The sequence below is a fragment of the Scyliorhinus torazame genome, chromosome 13, assembly GCF_047496885.1.
Source record: "Scyliorhinus torazame isolate Kashiwa2021f chromosome 13, sScyTor2.1, whole genome shotgun sequence".
Lineage (NCBI taxonomy): Eukaryota > Metazoa > Chordata > Chondrichthyes > Carcharhiniformes > Scyliorhinidae > Scyliorhinus > Scyliorhinus torazame.
In genome coordinates, this window is record NC_092719.1 from 6,475,978 (window position 1) to 6,498,109 (window position 22,132).

A 22,132-nucleotide genomic window follows, 5' to 3' on the forward strand; every position below is an offset into this window, starting at 1 on the left:
TGTAAGTCCAGATCCACTGCAACTCTTTGCTCTATTCCCATTTCTTTAAAAATATTCCATAAAATTAGTCGTCTGCTAAAAGGTTTTTTGAAATTCTTGGGACTGTACCCGATCAGCTCATGCTTTCCAAGTGCCTCATTAGCATTTTTAAAATGCTCGCCCTGTCTATAAGCAGAGGATACTTTTGTATAGTTTCCATCAATTCCCCAGGGTGACATGGTAGCTACTAGAAAATCACCTGTGTGCATCTGGGAGCCACATCTACCATTGATCATGCCTGTACAATGTATTGGAAAACACCATATTATATATAATACATACTAATGCACCACAATTTAAACAGTCGAAAAAGTATTTATTTCAATTGTCAAACAATACTTCAACATACATTCAGCAGGTTTTAACATAAAGTGCCTAATTTATCATGTTGTATTTCATAGATAAAACATTTTCAGTAGCTTCAACGCAGCTTAATACAACACCTGAATTAGCCAAAGTATTTTAGCTTTACTAAAATTTAGTTTCTGCAAACAAGAAAATCATAATATCACATTTTACCGCCTATAATCTTTAAAACAAGCACCAACTCAACACAACTGCCAAATGTAATTTTCAGAAACTTTATTTTTGGGTTTTCTTTTATGATGCACTATTAAAGCAGCTGTTTTTCCCTCAGTACTGCTCTAAAAAAGCCACCTTAGGAAGCCCTGTAGCCGCCACAGGATGACTCCCGCTCCCCTTTTTCTTTCCTCTCTTCCTTTGTGCCTTCGTTCAGCTCTACTGCGTGCGGTGAGGTGCTCATGAAAGAAAACTGTGGAATTTGTGGATACAAACACACACCGCATCCTTGTGTAATCTGACATCTCTTTTCACTACTGTCATGTGTTGGTGCATTAAAAGATCCCATTCCCCCAAATAAAGGGTGTTAATAACACCTTTTATTTATCTATGAATAATTCCCGAAGAGGAAGATGCCCTGAGTGTAGTTTTTCTGCTGCACCCAACAGAATAATTGCTAAAACTGTCCATCAGACTAGTTCCTTCAATAATTGTATCAGTCTCACATTTGCATTTGACACATCAACCATGTTTATGGAGAATTTTGAACTGTGGGGTTGGTTAATTGGAATCTGGATTACAACTACCTAAATTAATTTTTACTTGAGGCAACCCAGCAGGCTTCCCTGAGAGGAATACTTCTTCCTTCTTGCTGCCCTAAACCTGTGCCCAGAAATGACAGTCACTCAACTGATAGTAAGCATTTCAATTGTTAATTTTTGACAAATTAATTCTTCAAGTGGATTTCTATTTTGAAATTATTATTATTTTTTTTAAAAGTTTATCCAATTCTTTTTTTCCAATTAAGGGGCAATTTAGTGTGGCCAATCCACCTACCCTGCACATCTTTGGGTTGTGGGGGTGAGACCCACACAGACATGGGGAGAATGTGCAAACTCCACACATTGGACCAGGGTCCTGAGCGCCGTGAGGCAGCAATGCTAACCGCTGCGCCACCCTTCAAGTGGGTCTCAACTAGAATATTTAGCCTTTTTCTTTGGCAAGGACATTAGTCCATCCCTGTAGTCAGGAAACACATTTGCGTTCACACAATTTTACATTTAAGCCCCCTGTCCAATTGAACCTCTAGCAATAGTGAGATTACGTACGCTTTGTTATAATGAAAGAATCAGAGGTTTAGGATGTACAATTTTGATTACAAATCAGAATTAGTAGTGGGCAAAACCCATTTTGTCACTACTAACGTACTTGTGAAAAATTAATACCAACTAGCCTGTAGGAAAATATGGTTTTGTAATGTGCAATATCTGAGAAGCTATTGTTGAACAAGTTATATCCGTTGGTGAATTTTCCTTAGAATTAAATTCCTAAAGATTAATGAACACCACGTTCACATAAACAAATATTATGGTAGCAATAGATAATAAAGTACTATTTTCAAAATTACAAGTTGGAAAATAAATTCAATAAAAAGAATCACATCCTTTCTCTTCAATCTCCAATAAGGCAAAGGCATATCCAACATGTTTGCATAGCTACAAGAATCACATAAATGGTTGTATATAACTTATGCTTATATGATGCAATCCATGACATGTATTTGTAGGGTATCAATGTCAGGCAAGACAGTAGCACACTTTGGACATGCATGTTCTGGCAGAACCCCTTGATGATCCCAACTAAGATTCTCGGGTCCTGTAAGCAGAATCACCAAAGGTTAAGGCATCAGAATATATTTCACATATGTGACAACAAAACATATTTAATACAAGGGGTCAGCAGCTAACTTGCACAATATCAGGTTGGGGCAGTTATTTCAGCTTCTACAATCAGTAACTTCATAGAGTAAAAACAGAATGGCTATTCACAGCCTCATCAGTCCCGAAACATCATCAGCTCTCCCAAACTTGACCTCAGGAGAAACATTTTGATGATTTTTATAGCGTTAGTTGTATTTGAGAATTGTTGGGCCATAGAGTTTATTTCCACTTTGTGACAGATTTTTAAAAAAAAAAAATCAGTAAATAAAATATCTAGACAAAATTCTTCCTTCGGTAGAAGTACATGAAGTAAATACTTATAGACACAACTTTATCATTTGTAATATTCCAATAATGCTAACAATTTAAAAGTTGGCATTTCACCCTCCCTACTCGATGTCAGTGCAGGTGATCTAAATTTTGCAAAATTGCATGTCAAAATAGACTTTTTCCTCAAACATGTCATTGATATTATAAAAAGCTGTGGCGCACAGATTTATTTAACTGAAAGTACCAAAAACAGTGTTGAACTTTCCAAAAAGACAGTTTCTTCATATATCTTATTTATAATGCAAGGATATAAAACATTTGCATGAGGTCATTTCATTTATCCAATAACCATAAATCAATGGTCTCAATGTATTGTTTATTTCTTAAAATTGCCACAGAGGGAGTGCAGCAGAGGTTCACCAGACTGATTCCTGGGATGGCAGAATTGTCATATGGGGAGAGATTGGGTTGACGGCCTGTATTTACTTAGAGTTTAGAAGAATGAGGGGATCTCTCATTGAATCGTATAAAATTCTGGCAAGGCTGGACAGAGGATGCAGGGACCTTGCTTCCTCTGGCTGGGGGGCGGGGAGGGGGGGGGGGGGTGGGGGTTTAAGAAGGGGTCACAGTCTCAGAATATGGGACAGACCATTTAGGACTGAGATTAGGACACTTCTTCACTCAAGAAGATGGTGAACCTGTGCAATTCTCTGCCACAGAAGATTGCGGAGGCCAAGTCACTGAATAATAATAATAATCACTTGTCACAAGTAGGCTTCAAAGAAGTTACTGCGAAAAGCCCCTAGTCGCCACATTCTGGTACCTGTTCGGGGAGGCCAGTACGGGAATGTATTCAAGATGGAAATACTAGACTCTCTAAAGGTGTTATAGGGTATGGGACGAGTGCACAAGTATGATGTTGAGATCAAAGAACAGCCATGATCAAACAGAATAACGAAGCAGACTTGAGGGGTCGAATAGAAAGGGTATATCAGAAAGGCAAGGTCACAGTAATCATGGGGGACTTCAATATGCAGGTGGACTGGGTAAATAATGTTGCCAGTGGACCCAAAGAAAGGGAATTCATTGACTGTTTACAGGAGGGCTTTTTGGAACAGCTTGTGATGGAGCCCACGAGGGGACAGGCCATTCTGGACTTAGTGTTATGTAATGAGCCAGACTTGATTAAAGATCTTAAAGTAAGGGAACACTTAGGAGGCAGTGATCATAATATGGTAGAATTCAGTCTGCAATTTGAAAGAAAGGTAGAATCAGATGTAAAGGTGTTACAGTTAAATAAAGGTAACTACAGGGGCATGAGGGAGAAACTGACGAAAATCGACTGGGAGCAGAGACTAGTGGGAAAGACAGTAGAACAGCAATGGCAGGAGTTTCTGGGAGTAATTGAGGACACAGTACAGAGGTTCATCCCAAAGAAAAGAAAGTTATCAGAGGGGGGATTAGGCAGCCATGGCTGACAAAGGAAGTCAGGGAATGCATCAAAGCAAAAGAGAAAGCCTATAATGTGGCAAAGAGTAGTGGGAAGTCAGAAGATTGGGAAGGCTACAAAAACAAACAGAGGATAACAAAGAGAGAAATAAGGAAAGAGAGGATCAAATATGAAGGTAGGCTAGCCAGTAACATTAGGAATGATAGTAAAAGTTTCTTTAAATACATTAAAAACAAACGGGAGGCAAAAGTAGACATTGGGCCGCTCCAAAATGACGCTGGTAATCTAGTGATGGGAGACAAGGAAATAGCTGAGGAACTAAATAAGTACTTTGCATCAGTCTTCACAGTAGAAGACATGAGTAATATCCCAACAATTCCGGAGAGTCAGGGGGCAGAGTTGAATATGGTAGCCATCACAAAGGAGAAAGTGCTAGAGAAACGAAGATGTCTAAAAATTGATAAATCTCCAGGCCCAGATGGGCTACATCCTGGAGTTCTGAAGGAGATAGCTGAAGAAATAGTGGAGGCGTTAGTTATGATCTTTCAAAAGTCACTGGAGTCACTTCCGGGTGCGGCAATGCGGAGCTGAGCCGCACGATTCGGCAGCTCCCGCTATCACGGACTTTCGGGCTCGCTAGAAGAGCCCCAACGGAACTTTTTTCAAAACTAACCCGTGGGGAAGGTAAGAGGGAGGTCCCCCTCCAACTTGTATGAAACGGACTCGAAGTGTAACGGCGACAAAAGTGGCATTGGAACAACGGGAAAAACGGAGAAAAAGGACAAAATGGCGGCGGCCAGAGACAAAGGGGAGCTGCAGGAGCTGGAGCAACGGGAAAAACCAGGGAAAAAAGATAAAATGGCGGCGGCCAGAGACAACGTGGAGCTGCAGGAGTTTATTAAGCACTGCTTCGAGGAGCATCGCGAGGAGATGCGTAAGGAAATGCTGGCGCCTATGCTTTCGGCAATCGAAGGACTAGGGATCACCCAGAAGGCCCACGAGATTCAGATCCAGGAGATACAAAAAAAAAAAAAGAGTTGGGCAGAACGAGGATGAGATCGCGGGCCTGGTGGTGAGAGTGGAGCAGAACAAGGCGCTACACAGGAGGTGGGCGGGAAGACTCGAAGACCTGGAGAACAGGTCGAGGAGAAAGAATCTGCGGATCCTGGGTCTCCCTGAAGGAGCGGAGGGGGCTGATGCCGGGGCATACGCGAGCACGATGCTCGGGGCGATGATGGGCAAGGAGGCCCCTTTGAGGCCGCTGGAGTTGGACGGGGCACACCGGGTGCTGGCGAGGAGGCCCCGGGCAAATGAGTCGCCAAGAGCGATGGTGGTGAGGTTCCACCGGTTCACGGACAGAGAGTGGGTCCTGAAATGGGCCAAGAAGGAGCGGAGCAGTAAGTGGGACAATGCAGAGATCCGAATATACCCGGACTGGAGCACGGAGGTTGCAAAGCAGAGAGCGGGTTTCAACCGGGCCAAAGTGGTGTTGCACCGGAAAGTGAAATTCGGAATGCTGCAACCGGCGCGACTGTGGGTCACATACAAGGGCCAACACTACTACTTTGAAACGCCTGAAGAGGCGTGGACATTTATACAAACCGAGAAGTTGGATTCTAACTGAGGGTGGGGGGGATATTTGAGGTTTAATGTGAGATGGTTGTTGTATATAGGGGGTCAATCACAATCACGCGCAGGAAATGTTACAAGGGCTGGGAGAGAGAGAGACAAGGCCGCGATAGGAGCTGCGCCAGAGGGGGCGGAGTGGGCTTTGGAAAGCGCGGGGTTTTTCCCGCACGCGGGAAGAAAGGTGGGAGGGGGAACTCCCACACAGGGAGGTCAATGGGATAGCGGGGGTAGCTGGGGTCAGCTGACTTACGGGAGTGACATGGGGGGAGCAAAAAAGTTAGACAGGGGTCGGGGGGGGGGGGAAAAGAGAAAAGGGTTGCTGCTGCAATGGCTGAAAGGGAATGGGACATAGAAGAGGTGGTTGGGACGGGGGTCCCCCGTCTGGGGGACTGGAGGGTGAGGGAGGCATGGACACGGGACTGGCCCAGAAAAGGAGATGGCTAGTCGGCAGGGGGGGGGGGGGGGGGGTGAGAGCCCCTCCAATCCGGCTGATAACGTGGAACGTGAGGGGGCTGAATGGGCCGGTGAAGAGAGCTCGAGTGTTCGCGTACTTAAAGGGACTGAAGGCGGACATGGTCATGCTCCAAGAGACTCACCTGAAGGTGGCGGACCAGGTCAGGTTAAGAAAGGGATAGGTAGGACAGGTATTCCACTCGGGTCTGGACGCGAAGAATAGAGGGGTGGCAATATTAGTGGGAAAGCGGGTGTCATTTGAGGCCAAGACTATTGAGGTGGACAATGGAGGGCGATATGTAATGGTGAGTGGTAGTCTGCAGGGGACGTGGGTGGTGTTGGTAAACGTATACGCCCCGAACTGGGATGATGCAGGATTCATGAAGCGCATGTTGGGGCGCATTCCGGACCTGGAGAAAGGAGGCCTGATAATAGAGGGAACTTCAATACAGTGTTGGACCCAGCACTGGACCGCTCCAAATCAAGGACTGGAAAGAGGCCGGCGGCGGCCAAGGTACTTAGGGGGTTTATGGATCAGATGGGGGGAGTGGACCCATGGCGGTTTGCAAGGCCGCAGGCCAGGGAATTTTCTTTCTTCTCCCATGTACACAAAGCCTACTCCCGGATAGATTTTTTGGTTCTGGGCAGGGCGCTCATCCCGAGGGTGGAGGGGACGGAGTATTCGGCCATAGCCGTTTCGGATCATGCCCCGCACTGGGTGGAACTGGAGCTGGGAGAGGAGAGGGACCAACGCCCGCTGTGGCGGCTGGATGTGGGACTGCTGGCGGACGAGGTGGTGTGTGGGAAAGTGAGGGGGTGTATCGAAAGGTACTTGGAGGCCAACGACAATGGGGAGGTGCGGGTAGGGGTGGTATGGGAGGTGTTGAAGGCGGTGGTCAGGAGAGAGCTAATCTCCATTAGGGCTCTTAGGGAGAAGACAGAGGGCATGGAAAGGGAGAGGTTAGTGGGGGAGATTTTGAGAGTGGACAGGAGATACGCAGAGGCCCCGGAGGAAAGATTACTTGGGGAAAGACGACGGCTTCAGACGGAGTTTGACCTGTTGACCACAGGGAAGGCGGAGACACAGTGGAGGAAAGCGCAGGGGGCGACCTATGAGTATGGGGAAAAGGCTAGTCGGATGCTGGCACACCAGCTCCGTAAAAGGACGGCAGCGAGGGAAATAGGGGGAGTCAAAGATGGAAGGGGAGCCACGGTTCAGAGTGCGACGAAAATAAACGAGGTATTTAAGGCCTTCTATGAAGAGCTGTACAGATCCCAGCCCCCAACGGGGGAAGAGGGTATGAGACGATTCCTAGACCAGCTGAGATTCCCGAGGGTGGAGGAGCAAGAGGTGGCTGGTCTGGGGGCACCAATTGGGTTGGAGGAGCTGAGCAAGGGTTTGGGGAGCATGCAGGCGGGGAAGGCCCCGGGACCGGATGGGTTCCCGGTGGAGTTCTACAGGAAGTATGTAGACCTGTTGGCCCCGCTATTAGTGAGGACCTTTAATGAGGCAAGAGAGGAGGGGACCCTACCTCCGACAATGTCGGAAGCGACAATTTCTTTGATCCTAAAGCGGGACAAGGATCCACTGCAATGTGGATCGTACAGGCCGATCTCGCTCCTCAATGTGGATGCAAAGTTGCTGGCAAAAGTGCTGGCCACGAGGGTCGAGGACTGTGTCCCGGGGGTGATTCACGAGGACCAGACAGGATTTGTAAAGGGTAGGCAGCTAAACACCAATGTGCGGCGGCTCTTAAACATGATAATGGTGCCATCGGTGGAGGGAGAAGTGGAGATAGTGGCAGCTATGGACGCGGAGAAGGCCTTTCACTGAGTAGAGTGGGAGTATCTCTGGGAGGTGCTGCGTAGGTTTGGGTTCGGGGGAGGGTTCATCAGTTGGGTTAAGCTCCTTTACAGAGCCCCGGTGGCGAGTGTAGTGACGAACCGGCGGAGGTCGGTGTACTTTCGGCTGCACCGAGGGACGAGGCAGGGGTGCCCCCTGTTGTTCACATTGGCGATCGAACCATTGGCCATGTCATTGAGGGAGTCTAATAAATGGAGGGGGGTGGTCCGAGAGGGAGAAGAGCATCGGGTATCGCTATATGTGGATGACCTGTTGCTGTACGTGGCGGATCCAATGGAGGGGATGGTGGAGGTCATGCAGACACTAAGGGAGTTTTCGGGCTATAAGCTCAATGTAGGGAAGAGTGAGCTCTTTGTATTACAGGCGGGGGACCAAGAAAGAGGGATAGGGGACCTACCGCTGAGGAGGGCGGAGGGGAGCTTTTGGTATCTGGGGATCCAGATAGCCAGGAGTTGTGGGGCCCTACATAAACTGAATCTGACGAGGTTGGTGGACCAAATGGAGGAGGATTTTAAAAGATGGGACATGCTACCGCTCTCGCTGGCGGGTAGAGTGCAATCGGTCAAAATGGTGGTCCTTCCGAGGTTTTTGTTTGTGTTTCAGTGCCTTCCCATCGTGATCACTAAGGCCTTTTTTAAGAGAGTAGGCAGGAGTATTATGGGGTTTGTGTGGGCGAATAAGACCCCGAGGGGAAGGAGAGGGTTCCTGGAACGCAGTAGGGACTGAGGAGGGTTGGCGCTGCCAAACCTGGGGAGCTATTACTGGGCAGTAAATGTGTCGATGATCCGCAAGTGGGTTATGGAGGGAGAGGGGGCAGCATGGAAGAGGATGGAGATGGCGTCCTGCAAAGGAACGAGCCTGGGGGCGTTGGTGACGGCACCGCTGCCGCTCTCGCCGGCAAAGTATAGCACGAGCCCGGTGGTGGCGGCAACGCTAAGGATCTGGGGCCAGTGGAGATGGCACAGGGGTGCAATGGGAGCATCGGTGTGGTCCCCGATCAGGGGTAACCATCGGTTTGTCCCGGGGAAGATGGACGGGGGGTTCCAGAGCTGGCATCGGGCGGGGATCAGAAGAATGGGGGACCTGTTCATTGACAGAACGTTTGCGAGCCTAGGGGCACTGGAGGAGAAGTTTGAGCTACCTTTAGGTATATGCCTTTAGATATATGCAGGCGAGGGCTTTTTTGAGGCGACAGGTGAGGGAATTCCCGTTGCTCCCGGCACAAGAAATTCAAGACAGGGTGATCTCGGGTGCATGGGTCAGGGAGGGCAAGGTGTCGGCAATACACCAGGAGATGAAAGAAGAGGGGGAAGCGCTGGTAGAAGAGTTGAAGGGTAACTGGGAGGAAGAACTGGGGGAGGAGATCGAGGAAGGTCTGTGGGCTGATGCCCTGGGTGGGGTTAATTCCTCCTCCTCGTGTGCCAGGCTCAGCCTGATACAATTTAAGGTGGTTCACAGAGCTCACTTGAAGGGGGCGAGGTTGAGCAGGTTCTTTGGGGTAGAGGACAGATGTGGAAGGTGCTCAGGGAGCCCGGCGAACCATGTCCATATGTTTTGGTCATGCCCGGCACTGGAGGGGTTCTGGAGAGGAGTGGCGGGAGCAATATCTCAGGTGGTGAAAGTCCGGGTCAAGCCAAGCTGGGGGCTAGCAATATCTGGAGCAGTGGACGAGCCGGGAGTGCAGGAGGCGAAAGAGGCCGGCATTCTGGTCTTTGCGTCCCTAGTAGCCCGGCGAAGGATCTTGCTAATGTGGAAGGAGGCGAAGCCCCCCAGCGTGGAGGCCTGGATAAACGATATGGCTGGGTTCATAAAGTTGGAGGAGAGGATTAAGTTCGCCTTGAGAGGGTCTGCGCAGTGGTTCTACAGGCGGTGGCAACCGTTCCTAGACTATGTCGCGGAGCGCTAGAGGAAGGTCGGTCAGCAGCAGCAGCAACCTGGGGGGGGGGGGGGGGGGGGGGGGAGTCCGGGGAGAGCTGCCTGGGGGGGTGGAGGAGCAAGAGATAACATGAAGAGTCGGGGAAACTGGCACGTACAGGAGAGAGCCAGTGTACAAAGATATGTAAATATACTATTTTGTCATGTGTATATCTTGCTCCGCGCGATTTCCCGTTTCTTTTTTGTTCCGGGGGGGGGGTTATTGTTTGTAAGGGAGAAAAATTGTGTTAAAAACTTTAATAAATATATATATTTTTTAAAAGTCACTGGAGTCAGGGAAAGTCCCGGAGGATTGGAAAATCACTGTTGTAACCCCCCTGTTCAAGAAGGGAACAAGAAAAAAGATGGAAAATTATAGGCCAATTAGCCTAACCTCGGTTTTTGGCAAGATTCTAGAATCCATCGTTAAGGATGAGATTTCTAAATTCTTGGAAGTGCAGGGTCGGATTAGGACAAGTCAGCATGGATTTAGTAAGGGGAGGTCGTGCCTGACAAACCTGTTAAGAGTTCTTTGAAGAGGTAACAAATAGGTTAGACCAAGGAGAGCCAATGGATGTTATCTATATTGACTTCCAAAAGGCCTTTGACAAGGTGCATCACAGGAGACTGCCGAGTAAAATAAGGGCCCATGGTATTCGAGGCAAGGTACTAACATGGATTGATGATTGGCTGTCAGGCAGAAAGTTGGGATAAAAGGTTCTTTTTCAGAATTGCAACCGGTGACGAGTGGTGTCCCGCAGGGTTCAGTGTTGGGGCCACAGCTGTTCTCTTTATATATTAACGATCTAGATGCCGGGACTGGGGGCATTCTGGCTAAGTTTGCCTATGATACAAAGATAGGTGGAGGGGCAGGTAGTATGGAGGAGGTGGGGAGGCTGCAGAAAGCTTTAGACACTTTAGGAGAGTGGCCCAAGAAATGGCCGATGAAATTCAACGTGGGCAAGTGCGAGGTCTTGCACTTGGGAAAAAAAGAATAGAGGCATTGACTATTTTCTAAATGGTGACAAAATTCATAATGCTGAAGTGCAAAGGGACTTGGGAGTCCTAGTCCAGGATTCTCTAAAGGTAAACTTGCAGGTTGAGTCCGTAATTAAGAAAGCAAATACAATGTTGTCATTCATCTCAAGAGGCTTGGAATATAAAAGTAGGGATGTACTTCTAAAGCTTTATAAAGCACTAGTTAGGCCCCATTTAGAATACTGTGAGCAATTTTGGGCCCCACACCTCAGGAAGGACATACTGGCACTGATTCACACGGATGATCCCAGGAATGGTAGGCCTAACATACCATGAACATCTGAGGATCCTGGGATTATATTCATTGGAGTTTAGGAGGTTGAGGGGAGATCGAATAGAAACTTACAAGATAATGAATGGCTTAGATAGGGTGGATGTAGGGAAGTTGTTTCCATTATCAGGGGAGACTAGGACCCTGGGGCACAGCCTTAGAATAAAAGGGAGTCACTTTAGAACAGAGATGAGGAGAAATTTCTTCAGCCAGAGTGGTGGGTCTGTGGAATTCATTGCCACAGAGGGCGGTGGAGGCCGGGACGTTGAGTGTCTTTAAGACAGAAGTTGATAAATTCTTGATCTCTCGAGGAATTAAGGGCTATGGAGAGAGAGCGGACAAATGGAGTTGAAATCAGCCATGATTGAATGGTGGAGTGGACTTGATGGGCCGAATGGCGTAACTTCCACTCCTTCCTATGTCTTATGGTCTTATGACCTACTCCTATTTTATATGTCATATAAGTGTCCTCATCATTAACATCGCTACAGGAATATGCTACAGTTTGTGTTACGTATATACTGTCGAACACTTCCAGTGTCACTTCCATATCTTAATACACCAATTAATTCCAAGTGAAATTATTGTGCAAATTTATTGTATTATAAATATTTGCGTCATTCTCCAGGACTGACAGTCCTGGTCCCTCAGCCGTACTTCATAAAATCCCTAGAGTGCAGAAAGAGACCGTTCAGCCCATCAAGTCTGCACAAACCCTCCGAAAGAGCACCCTTACCTAGGCCAATCACCCCCTAACATTTGGACACTTGGGGACAATTTAGCATGGCCAATCCATCTAAGTGGCACATCTTTGGACTGTAGGAGGAAACCGGAGCACCTGCAAGAAACCCACGCAGACACGGGGAAACTTGCAAACAGCACAGTCAACCACTGTCCACCATGCTTTAGAAGCTGCTGCAGGTTACAGCGGCACTAGCTTTTTTTAAAAACTCAGAACAATTGGACAGCTTTAAGCGGAGTATAAATGCAGGTGTGATTAAACGTTTCAAACAATGACTCTTGCTGTTAAAATAATTTACTTTTTCTAAGCATTGCACATGGCTTTTTCTCTTAGGATCAGAACTTTATATAACTCTGTTTTAGTTCTCCAAGAATATTGGCTGGTGCCTACAAGTACTAGGTTAATTTTTGAACAAAACCAGGGTTCTCAACTGTAAATTGATCTGAAGAATGCAGACCAATTATTCCATCCAATCCTAAAGGAACACATCTACAATCTATTTTATAATGTATAATTATTTTGAGCTTATAAAACATTTCCTGGTCTGATTTACCATGAAAATAAAGACAATACAATGTGCCACAATTACAACATAGTGACAAGTACACAGTTTCTTCAAAATATGTAATATTACAGCTTAATTCAGTTGGAAACAAAGTTTTACCTCGTGCCTCCTGCTGCTGTAATGCTACATTATCTTCAGCCACGAGATTGCTATGGCGACGCTGTAGCTCAATCAAAGACTGCCTGTAAATTCAATTAAACATCTTTGAAGTTGGGCCAATGTTTCAAGTGTCAGTGGCACAAAGATTATGTAGCTTTTAAAATTTATATCTGAACTAGTAAGTTATTTTAAACAACAAGTCCCTGTGATTTATTTTCATAATTTAAGACAGTGTCAAATGTTGATTTTAAAAAACTACATTCAACATTCAAACGGTTTAAAGGAACCACTATGTTTAGTGGCTGACAAAATTTGTGGACTTCATTTTTAAACCACTAATTTTTTTTAAACTCAGATCTTGCTGATAAATGAATCTTTAATTTATTCTTCAACACTGGTTTCTATAAAGAGTTACACGTATGAGCAAACAGAATTCTAACAGATTAGCATCTGAAAATAATTATGTGGAAAGGTGCAATTAGACATAGATCAGCGCTTCTCATATCTTTACATCCGCAGACCACCGACTGGTCCCAGTCCACTCACTTTCACTGGTCACCACAAAATAAAACTCATCAGAACTACAGAAACTTATACAAATGATCAATACTTTGTTGCTTTTCTGCTACTAAATGTAACAAATGTACATGAATTTTAAAAAATCATAATGATCAATTCATGCCAGAAACAAAAGTGTAGACATTCTAAAATTATTACGCTTATTTGAAACATTCCAACTTCTAACATCATCACAATAATCTGCTGAGAAATGAATACTTAATGAACATCTATGCTATTCAAACAAAAAACAACAGCATAAATCTTACATATAAATGACATTGTTGTTGCCTGCACTTCTACAGTGCACACGGGAGCTGTTCAGAATGTGAGATATCATGTGAGTGGTGGGGATTAGAGAACTTGTCTTGTTATGGCCTCGGCTAGGGCATTGCGCGCTGGTGATTTGCAGTTTGGACCTGCCCGTCGGCCTCCTGGAGACCCTCGCGGACCGACAGATGGAGAAGCATGGATTTGGTCATCCACTGAACATGAATGGTCAGAAAATCTGGCCAATTGGGAATATTGTAGTTGAAGTAATAAATTATATGAACACTGTCCAAGACCTACATCAAAGGTAAAATCTTCTGATTCTGACACAATCATATTTAAGACAACTTTCTAGAGATGACAAACCAATGTGGAACAGATCAACAGGGTCTTGATAATTTTTCAAGAGGATGTTGAGAGGAACAAATTTAGCTCCTAGATAGTCGAAAGCAGAATTATGTGTAACAGAAGGGAGGGGTCAACAGGAGCAGTGCAATCAAGAAAGAATAAACTAGACATAGGAAAATAAAATGGGTGTGGATGAAAAGTAAGGCAACCCATCAGGATGAATCCCGTGGGAATATCCCATTCATCACCGGTTCAATCTCTTCAATCTATTGGTTCAGGTTACACTCTTGTCTTTTGCTCCGAATTATTCTCACTTACGGATGTGGCAAAATAATTAGTCAGAAAGAATTTTGAAATGCTGGTTCCACAACAGTATTGGGATTATTTCTATATTAAACTGAAATTGAGAATGGTGTTTCAAGATTAAAAGATGGACTGCAGTTTGAGTTAGTGGCTCACCACAGCCCAGGGCTGGTTTAGCTCAGTTGGTTAGACGGCTGGTTTGTGATGCGGAGCGAGGCCGGCAGCGCGGGTTCAATTCCCGTACCGGCTGAGGTTATTCATGAAGGCCCCGCCCTCTCAACCTTGCCCCTCGCCTGAGGTGTGGTGACCCTCAGGTTAAATCACCACCAGTCAGCTCTCCCCCCTCAAAAGGGGAAAGCAGCCTATGGTCATCTGGGACTGTGGCAACTTTATCTTTTACCTCACGAGGCCTCAAGGGCAATTAGGGATGGGCAATAAATGTTGGCCTGATCAGTGACACCACAGCCCATGGACGAAACAAATTAAAAGGAGCAATCCCACAATATATTTTTGATTCACTGTTTCTTCAGAGCAGGTCTCCAATTACCTGCTAAGTGCATCCAGTTCTTCCTTCATTTTTGTGTTTTCCTTCACTACCAAGTCTAACCTTTCAGCCAGCGACTCCTTTTCTGCATGAATTGCCTCTCGGGCTGCTCTTTCAGCATGAAAATCTGCACTATAAACATCAGCCTACAGAAAGTCAAATTACAGCAGTATTACAGCATTAATATTTTTTGTAAACAGCCATTTAATATTGTCAACCACCATACATGGTATGTAACCAACTTATACTTAATCTAAATCTGCATTATCTAGTCTTGTAAAGATAATTTCCAAATAATTTCTTACAATCCTAAAGTGCTGAAATGTTATCAAATTCTAATAGGGTTACAAAGAACAACAAAGAAATGTACAGCACAGGAACAGGCCCTTCGGCCCTCCAAGCCCGTGCCGACCATGCTGCCCGACTAAACTACAATCTTCTACACTTCCTGGGTCCGTATCCCTCTATTCCCATCCTATTCATGTATTTGTCAAGATGTCCCTTAAATGTCACTATCGTCCCTGCTTCCACCACCTCCTCCGGTCGCGAGTTCCAGGCACCCACTACACTCTGCGTAAAAAACTTGCCTCGTACATCTACTCTAAACCTTGCCCCTCTCACCTTAAACCTATGCCCCCTAGTAATTGACCCCTCTACCCCGGGGAAAAGCCTCTGACTATCCACTCTGTCTATGCCCCTCATAATTTTGTAGACCTCTATCAGGTCGCCCCTCAACCTCCTTCGTTCCAGTGAGAACAAACCGAGTTTATTCAACCGCTCCTCATAGCTAATGCCCTCCATACCAGGCAACATTCTGGTAAATCTCTTCTGCACCCTCTCTAAAGCCTCCACATCCTTCTGGTAGTGTGGCGAGCAGAATTGAACACTATACTCCAAGTGTGGCCTAACTAAGGTTCTATACAGCTGCAACATGACTTGCCAATTCTTATACTCAATGCCCCGGCCAATGAAGGCAAGCATGCCGTATGCCTTCTTGACTACCTTCTCCACCAGAGTTGCCCCTTTCAGTGACCTGTGGATTTAAGATATAATGCGTGGATTTCTTGCCTCCATCATAAAAGGGTTTTGTAGTTTTTTGTAATTCCTCGAAAAACGTTCATCTTGAATGTTAACAACCCTCTCTGGTGTCTTGCTTCAGTTGCCTAGCTTTAAATCGGACTTATTTACTTGACTAAAATTAGTAAAATGAATAAATAATGCTTGTAACTTTTGTAATTATTCTGAACGCTCCTACATTTGTCTTGTGCAGAATTTCGAAGTTGTGAAGTTGGTATTCATCATTGGCATTTAACCTCATCATTGACATTAAGTTCAGAAGGGTTGAACTTAAGAAAGAAAATTGTTTGATTAACTATTTCTAATGGCCTAATCTGGACAGAGTTAATGAGGCAGTGCCCTCCTTGCTTTCAAATATTTGGACTAGTCTCATCATATTTAAGAGCAATAACAACAGCACAAGTTTTCTTCTTTATAAACAGCACATACTTTTTCTAACCAAACTGGCTAGTATTTGAAAATGAAAATCGCTTATTGTCACAAGGAGGCTTCAAATGAAGTTACTGTGAAAAGCCCCTAGTCGCCACATTCCGGCGCCTGTTCGGCGAGGCTGTTACGGGAACAACTTCACTTCAATGTCTGCTGTTTTCTTTCAATGCACACTCGGGGGGGGGGGGATTTTCTATACAACCCTCATGACGGAGATGGCCTATCGCGGGATCTCCTGGTCCCGTTGTAGTCAATGGGGTTTTCCGCAGTGGGTGTACAATGTCAGCAGGACCAGACGATCCCACTGGCACAAACGGCTGGAAAATTCTGGCCAGGATATTTTACATTCCTTTGAAATTCAGAACAGAAAATTAACCTGCGTGCACACAACACAGCTAGATACCTGTTGACATTCCAACTCAAAAAGGAAGTCACAGAATGCACCACTGCAGTCAGCATAACCCTGTTATTTGAACATTAACCGTATATGCCACGATCCTTTTGGCTTGAGGGATTGTACTCAAAGCAATGAGCATACATAACAGTTTCAATACAATATAACATTTTGCGACATTTCCAATAAGCAAATTACAGGGACAGTTTGACCCTGCATAATGATACCATGCCAGCTATTTTGCATTCAAGGCCACATTTCATCCATTGGGAATGAGAATTCAATTGGAGGGCAGAGGTGGTCTTTGGCACCAAGCACAAGACAATTTTTGTTTGTTCAAGATGTGAACATGGCTGGCTTGGCCAGTATTTATTTCCCACCCCCAGTTGCCCTCAAGGTCATGGGGAGCCACCTTCTTGAACCATTACAGTCCATGTTTTGTAGGTACACATAATGTGTTGTTAGGGAGTTTCATAAACTTTGACCAAGTAACTGTGAAGGAATGGCTATATAGTTCCAAGTCAGGATCATGTGTGGCTTGCAGAGGAACTTTTAAGTGGTGGTGCTCCAATGCGTTTGCTGTCATTCTTCTAGGGGGTGGAGGCCAGGGTTTTGGAAGCTGGTGTTGAATCTCGGCGAGTTGCTGTAGTGCATCTTATAGATGGTACACACTGCTGCCCCTGTGCACTGGTGGTAAAGGGAGTGAATGTTTAAGGTGGTGGATGGGGCACTGCTCAAGTGGGCAGCTTTGTCCTGGGTAGTGTTGAGCTCCTTGAAGCAAGTGGAGAATATTCTATAAGACACCTTACTTGTGGACAGACTTTGGGGGGTCAGTAGTTATTTGCTGCAGAATTTGCAGCCTCTGACCGGCTCTTGTACGAATATATGAAATTAGGAGGAGTACGCCCCCTCCATCATTCAATAAGATCATGGCTGGTCTGCTTGCAATTTTAGACCCACATTTCTGCTTCCCCCCGATAGCCGTTCACCCCCTCGTTTCCAGCTCTGTCTTGAAAATATGCAAAACTCTGCTTCCACTGTCATTTGAAGAAAAGTTCCAGAGAATCAGGACCCTCAACGGAAAAATTTCGCTTCAACTCTGTCTTAAATGAACCACCCCTTATTTTTAAAAAGCGACCCCTAGTTCTAGATTCTCCGACAAGAGGAAACATCCTTTCCACATGCACCCTGTCACTATCCCTCAGGATCTTAAAGGCTTTGATCAAGTCGCCTCTTACTCTTCTGAACTCATGGATACAAACCTAACCCGCCCAATCTTTCCTCACAAGATAACCTAGCCACAGTATTGATATGCTGGCTCAACACAGTTTCTGATCAATGAAAATGCCAAGGATATTGATGGTAAGGGATTCAGCAATGGCAATGCCATTTGAATGTCAATCTGGTGCAGCGGCAAAAGGATCTTGACATTCTAACGCATGAAGGTCACTTCACCTGTGCTCGGAACACAGCCACAGTTTCTATTTCTTCTTCCTGTTTTATAATCGTCTGCTTCATTGCATCAATCTTTTGCTGCTTTTCCACCAGGGCTTTCTCAGCCATTTCTAACTGACTGGAGATGTCAGTTAATTCAGCATTGCGTGCATTCTGAATAAAGAAAGCAAGACACAAAGAATACATAACACCAAAGTAGTTTCCTGGTAGTAAAAGATTGAAACCTTCAAAGCAATCAAACCAGTTGGAAACTGAAAATAAAATTGGGTGCAAAAATTTAAATTGCCCGTCTCTTTAGATTTCCCTTTTAGTAACCCCTCATTCAGCTGGTGAACCCCTCATTCAGCTGGTGAACCCCTCATTCAGCTGGTGAACCCCTCATTCAGCTGGTGAACCCCTCATTCAGCTGGTGAACCCCTCATTCAGCTGGTGAACCCCTCATTCAGCTGGTGAACCCCTCATTCAGCTGGTGAACCCCTCATTCAGCTGGTGAACCCCTCATTCAGCTGGTGAACCCCTCATTCAGCTGGTGAACCCCTCATTCAGCTGGTGAACCCCTCATTCAGCTGGTGAACCCCTCATTCAGCTGGTGAACCCCTCATTCAGCTGGTGAACCCCTCATTCAGCTGGTGAACCCCTCATTCAGCTGGTGAACCCCTCATTCAGCTGGTGAACCCCTCATTCAGCTGGTGAACCCCTCATTCAGCTGGTGAACCCCTCATTCAGCTGGTGAACCCCTCATTCAGCTGGTGAACCCCTCATTCAGCTGGTGAACCCCTCATTCAGCTGGTGAACCCCTCATTCAGCTGGTGAACCCCTCATTCAGCTGGGAACCCATCATTCAGCTGGTGAACCCATCATTCAGCTGGTGAACCCATCATTCAGCTGGTGAACAAGCTCCTGGGTTGCAAGCAACACAGAACAAGGACATTTTAAGATGGAACTTGTATATTCATTAACTAGCCAAAATGAGAAACAGACATGAAGTGTTTAACAAAACATTCCTCACAGGCAAAGTTACCATCAAGTACATCCTAATTGCAGGTTTCAGAAAAAAGGCTAACCTGTGAATTCAGCTCATCTATTTGCTGTTCAATAGTCCGAGTCAGTTCGGCAATTGCTTGCTGATTTGCTTCCATCGTTCTTTTAGCTACATCCAGCTCAACAGTAAGATCATTGATTTTATCCATCTGCTTATTCTGTCAATAGTAACATGTCACAATGGAAGTTACTGTTATTAGGTAGATATTTTCAGATGATGTCACCATACCCACCACTAAACTAAAGAATTACATCTAACATTTTAATATCGAGATTCAATAATTAAATTTGATTGTATTTTATTTTCAGACCAGTTGCACATCATATTTTTGAGGTGCAGAGGGGGCTCAGGATTAAGTGGCACATCCCTCTTTTTCATGAATGGAAATGGGCAAAAAGGCAATTGTGTAAAATAAGTCAATGGTATTCCCAGCTACACAACGAGAAAAGCACAACTCAAATTTTTCACCCAGCCCTTTGGCAAAGTGTTCAGCCTTCCTTTAGCAGTTCCCCATAAATATGGCTGGGACCAGGTGCTTGGCAACGTTTTTGTGAAGGGAACATTGGAAAAGAGGAGAAAAACAAGGAAGCTTGCGTGCCTTGGCGCTGCACTGCTTCAATATTCTGGGTTCCTGTGCCTACAGCCAATTCAAAAACCAAGGAAAGTTTTGCTTTTTAAAAACAAGCTGGTTTGGTCAAAATCAATAACGAGCTTGAGGTCCAATAAGATCAAACTAGAAATACAAGTTTAAAAATAAATAATTCTGCACTACTAAAGTCGTGCTGGAAAATGGAATAAAAAGTATTTAATGAATACCTCCTACTAGTGCTTATTCCTCAAATACCAAAACCTTTATGGGCTTGAAGTAGGATTTTTTGCTTTAAAATAAAAAGACCCCCGTCAAGGATCAAAGACAAAATTTCACCGTATACTAGATTGGATATTAACTCCTTTGAGTGGGCTGGAGTTGTGAAAAACCATAGCTTATCCCATGATTGCCACCAATTGTTGTTCAATGATCAGCTGAGAAAGTTAATGCCAGCGCTCTCTCTGTAAAATAGAGCACTTTTTTTAAAGAACATATTCTACCACGTGGTTAACCCAAAAGAAGACAAAGAAACTTCCAATTGCATATGGATTTCAAATGACATGCGATGAGGGCCATTCAGTGCATCACTGAGTGGGCAGCATGCAAGTGTCAGCCACGTCTCAGTAGGTAGAACTCTTGACCCAATCAGAACTGGAGCACAAAAATCTAGACTGATACTTCAGTGCAGTGTTGAGAAAGTGCTGTACTGTCAGAGGTGCCGTATTCTGGATGAGATGCTAAACGAAGACCCCGGCTGCTCTCTCAGGTGGACATAAAAGATCCACAGTACTATTTTGAAGATGATCTGGAGAGTTATTCCTGGTATCCTTCAATCAACAACACACAATCAGATTCTTTGGTCTTTACCACATTCCTGCTTTTAGGGGCTTGCTGTGTGTTTCCTTCATTACAATAGTGACTACACTTAGTACCTCACTGGCTGCAAAGCATTTTGAAACATGCATTAATTATGAAAGGTGCTACAGAAACACAAGTCTTTCTTTCACGCAGGCTCCAAAGCCAATCCCTCGATTCAGTTCCTCATCCTGTCCCGAACATGCGGAAGGGATGGAAGATTTGAAAATAGTTCTGGAGAAATATTATTAAAATATCCATAACACTATCCACAAACGTTTTCTTTCTGTTTAACGTTTAGAATTGTAATTTTGTGGGCTCTTTGCAGAAAATGATCTTTATATATCAACCTTGAGCTAAAGATTGTTTAAATCTTGTTATAATTGTGCTTTCCAATGTGTCCACATAACACGATACCCTGTCTCCACAATGTTACCTCACCTCCTATTTATGGGATGATTATCATTTCTCTCTAACCTTAGGAGCCATAGAGATCTACAGCACAGTAAAGACCCTTTGGTCTATCACATCTGCACTGCTATAAAACAACCACCTAACTATTCTAATCCCATTTTCCAGCACTTGGCCCATAGTCTTGTATCCTTGGCATTTGCAAGTGCATATCTAAATACTTCCTAAATGTTATGAGGGTCTCTGCCTCCATCACCGTTTCAGGCAGCGAGTTCCAAACTCCCACCACCCTCCAGGCAAAAAGGTATTTCCTCACAGCCCCTCTAAACCTCCTGCCCCTTACTTAAAATCTATGCCCCCTTGTCATTGATCTCTCCATCAGGGAGAAACATTTATTTCTGTCTACTATATCTACACCCCTCAATTTTATACATTTCAATCACGTCCCTCAGTCTCCTCTGCTCCAAGGAAAACAACCCCAGTCTACCAATCACCATTCATAACTAAAACTCTCCAGCCCAGCTAACATCCAGTAAATCTCCTCTGCACCCTTTCCAGTGCTATCACATCCCTGGAAAATGGAATGTGTAGGAGACCCAAATGTAGGAGGCATCACATGCGCTGGAGACAATGAAATTGATTGATGTACGGGCCCAAAGCTGGTTGAAGGTTTTGCAAGAACTGATAACATACACAAGTCGAGACCAGGATGGTAATAATCTCAGAGTGAACATGGGCAACTCGGGTGGCAGCACGATCAGTTGAGTCTGATCACCTCAATACCATGTCAGTGCAAGGTTGCATCAAAACATGTTGCTAAAGCAGAATGTTTTAACTGTAGCTATGTAGTTTAATAAAGCTTTTATACTTTGGAAAATAAACCTTAGAGACTTAAGAGTTACTTACCGAACCATTGAAGGAATCAAACTCAACTAGTGCTAAACTTCAATTTTAAACATTGGGGAGGGAGGATGAATGAATGAAAATGAAAATCGCTTATTGTCACAAGTAGGCTTCAAATGAAGTTACTGTGAAAAGCACCTAGTCGCCACATTCCGGCACCTGTTCGGGGAGGCTGGTACGGGAAGAAGTTACTCCACACCAGCTGCGTGAAACAGGCTCGCTGTGACTGGTCACCTGACTTTTCACCAAACTATTTTCTTGTTCCTGAAGTTCACAGAGTCCTTTTTGGAGATTTGTTTTCCTCACTGTTGCTTCCACTTGGTTTGAAACTGTTGTGAAAAATTGGCTGCCAATTTGTTATGAGGGCATTTCACACTGCT

At 44.9% G+C, this 22,132-nt stretch overlaps 1 protein-coding gene across 2 annotated transcripts in view; it reads right to left on the bottom strand.

Moving 5' to 3' along the window:
• Positions 1-334: 334 nt before the first annotated feature.
• The window catches only part of optn (optineurin), a 62,644-nt gene continuing 40,846 nt past the window's right edge, over positions 335-22,132 (bottom strand). For both annotated transcript variants that reach the window (XM_072470999.1, XM_072470998.1), the window contains exons 11-15: positions 19,017-19,151; positions 17,953-18,105; positions 14,601-14,743; positions 12,575-12,657; positions 335-2,214 (exon numbers count right to left, since the gene is read on the bottom strand). In XM_072470999.1, coding sequence (XP_072327100.1) covers positions 2,093-2,214; positions 12,575-12,657; positions 14,601-14,743; positions 17,953-18,105; positions 19,017-19,151 — 636 coding nt within the window. In that variant the 3' untranslated portion in view covers positions 335-2,092. The remainder of the gene's footprint in view (positions 2,215-12,574; positions 12,658-14,600; positions 14,744-17,952; positions 18,106-19,016; positions 19,152-22,132) is intronic.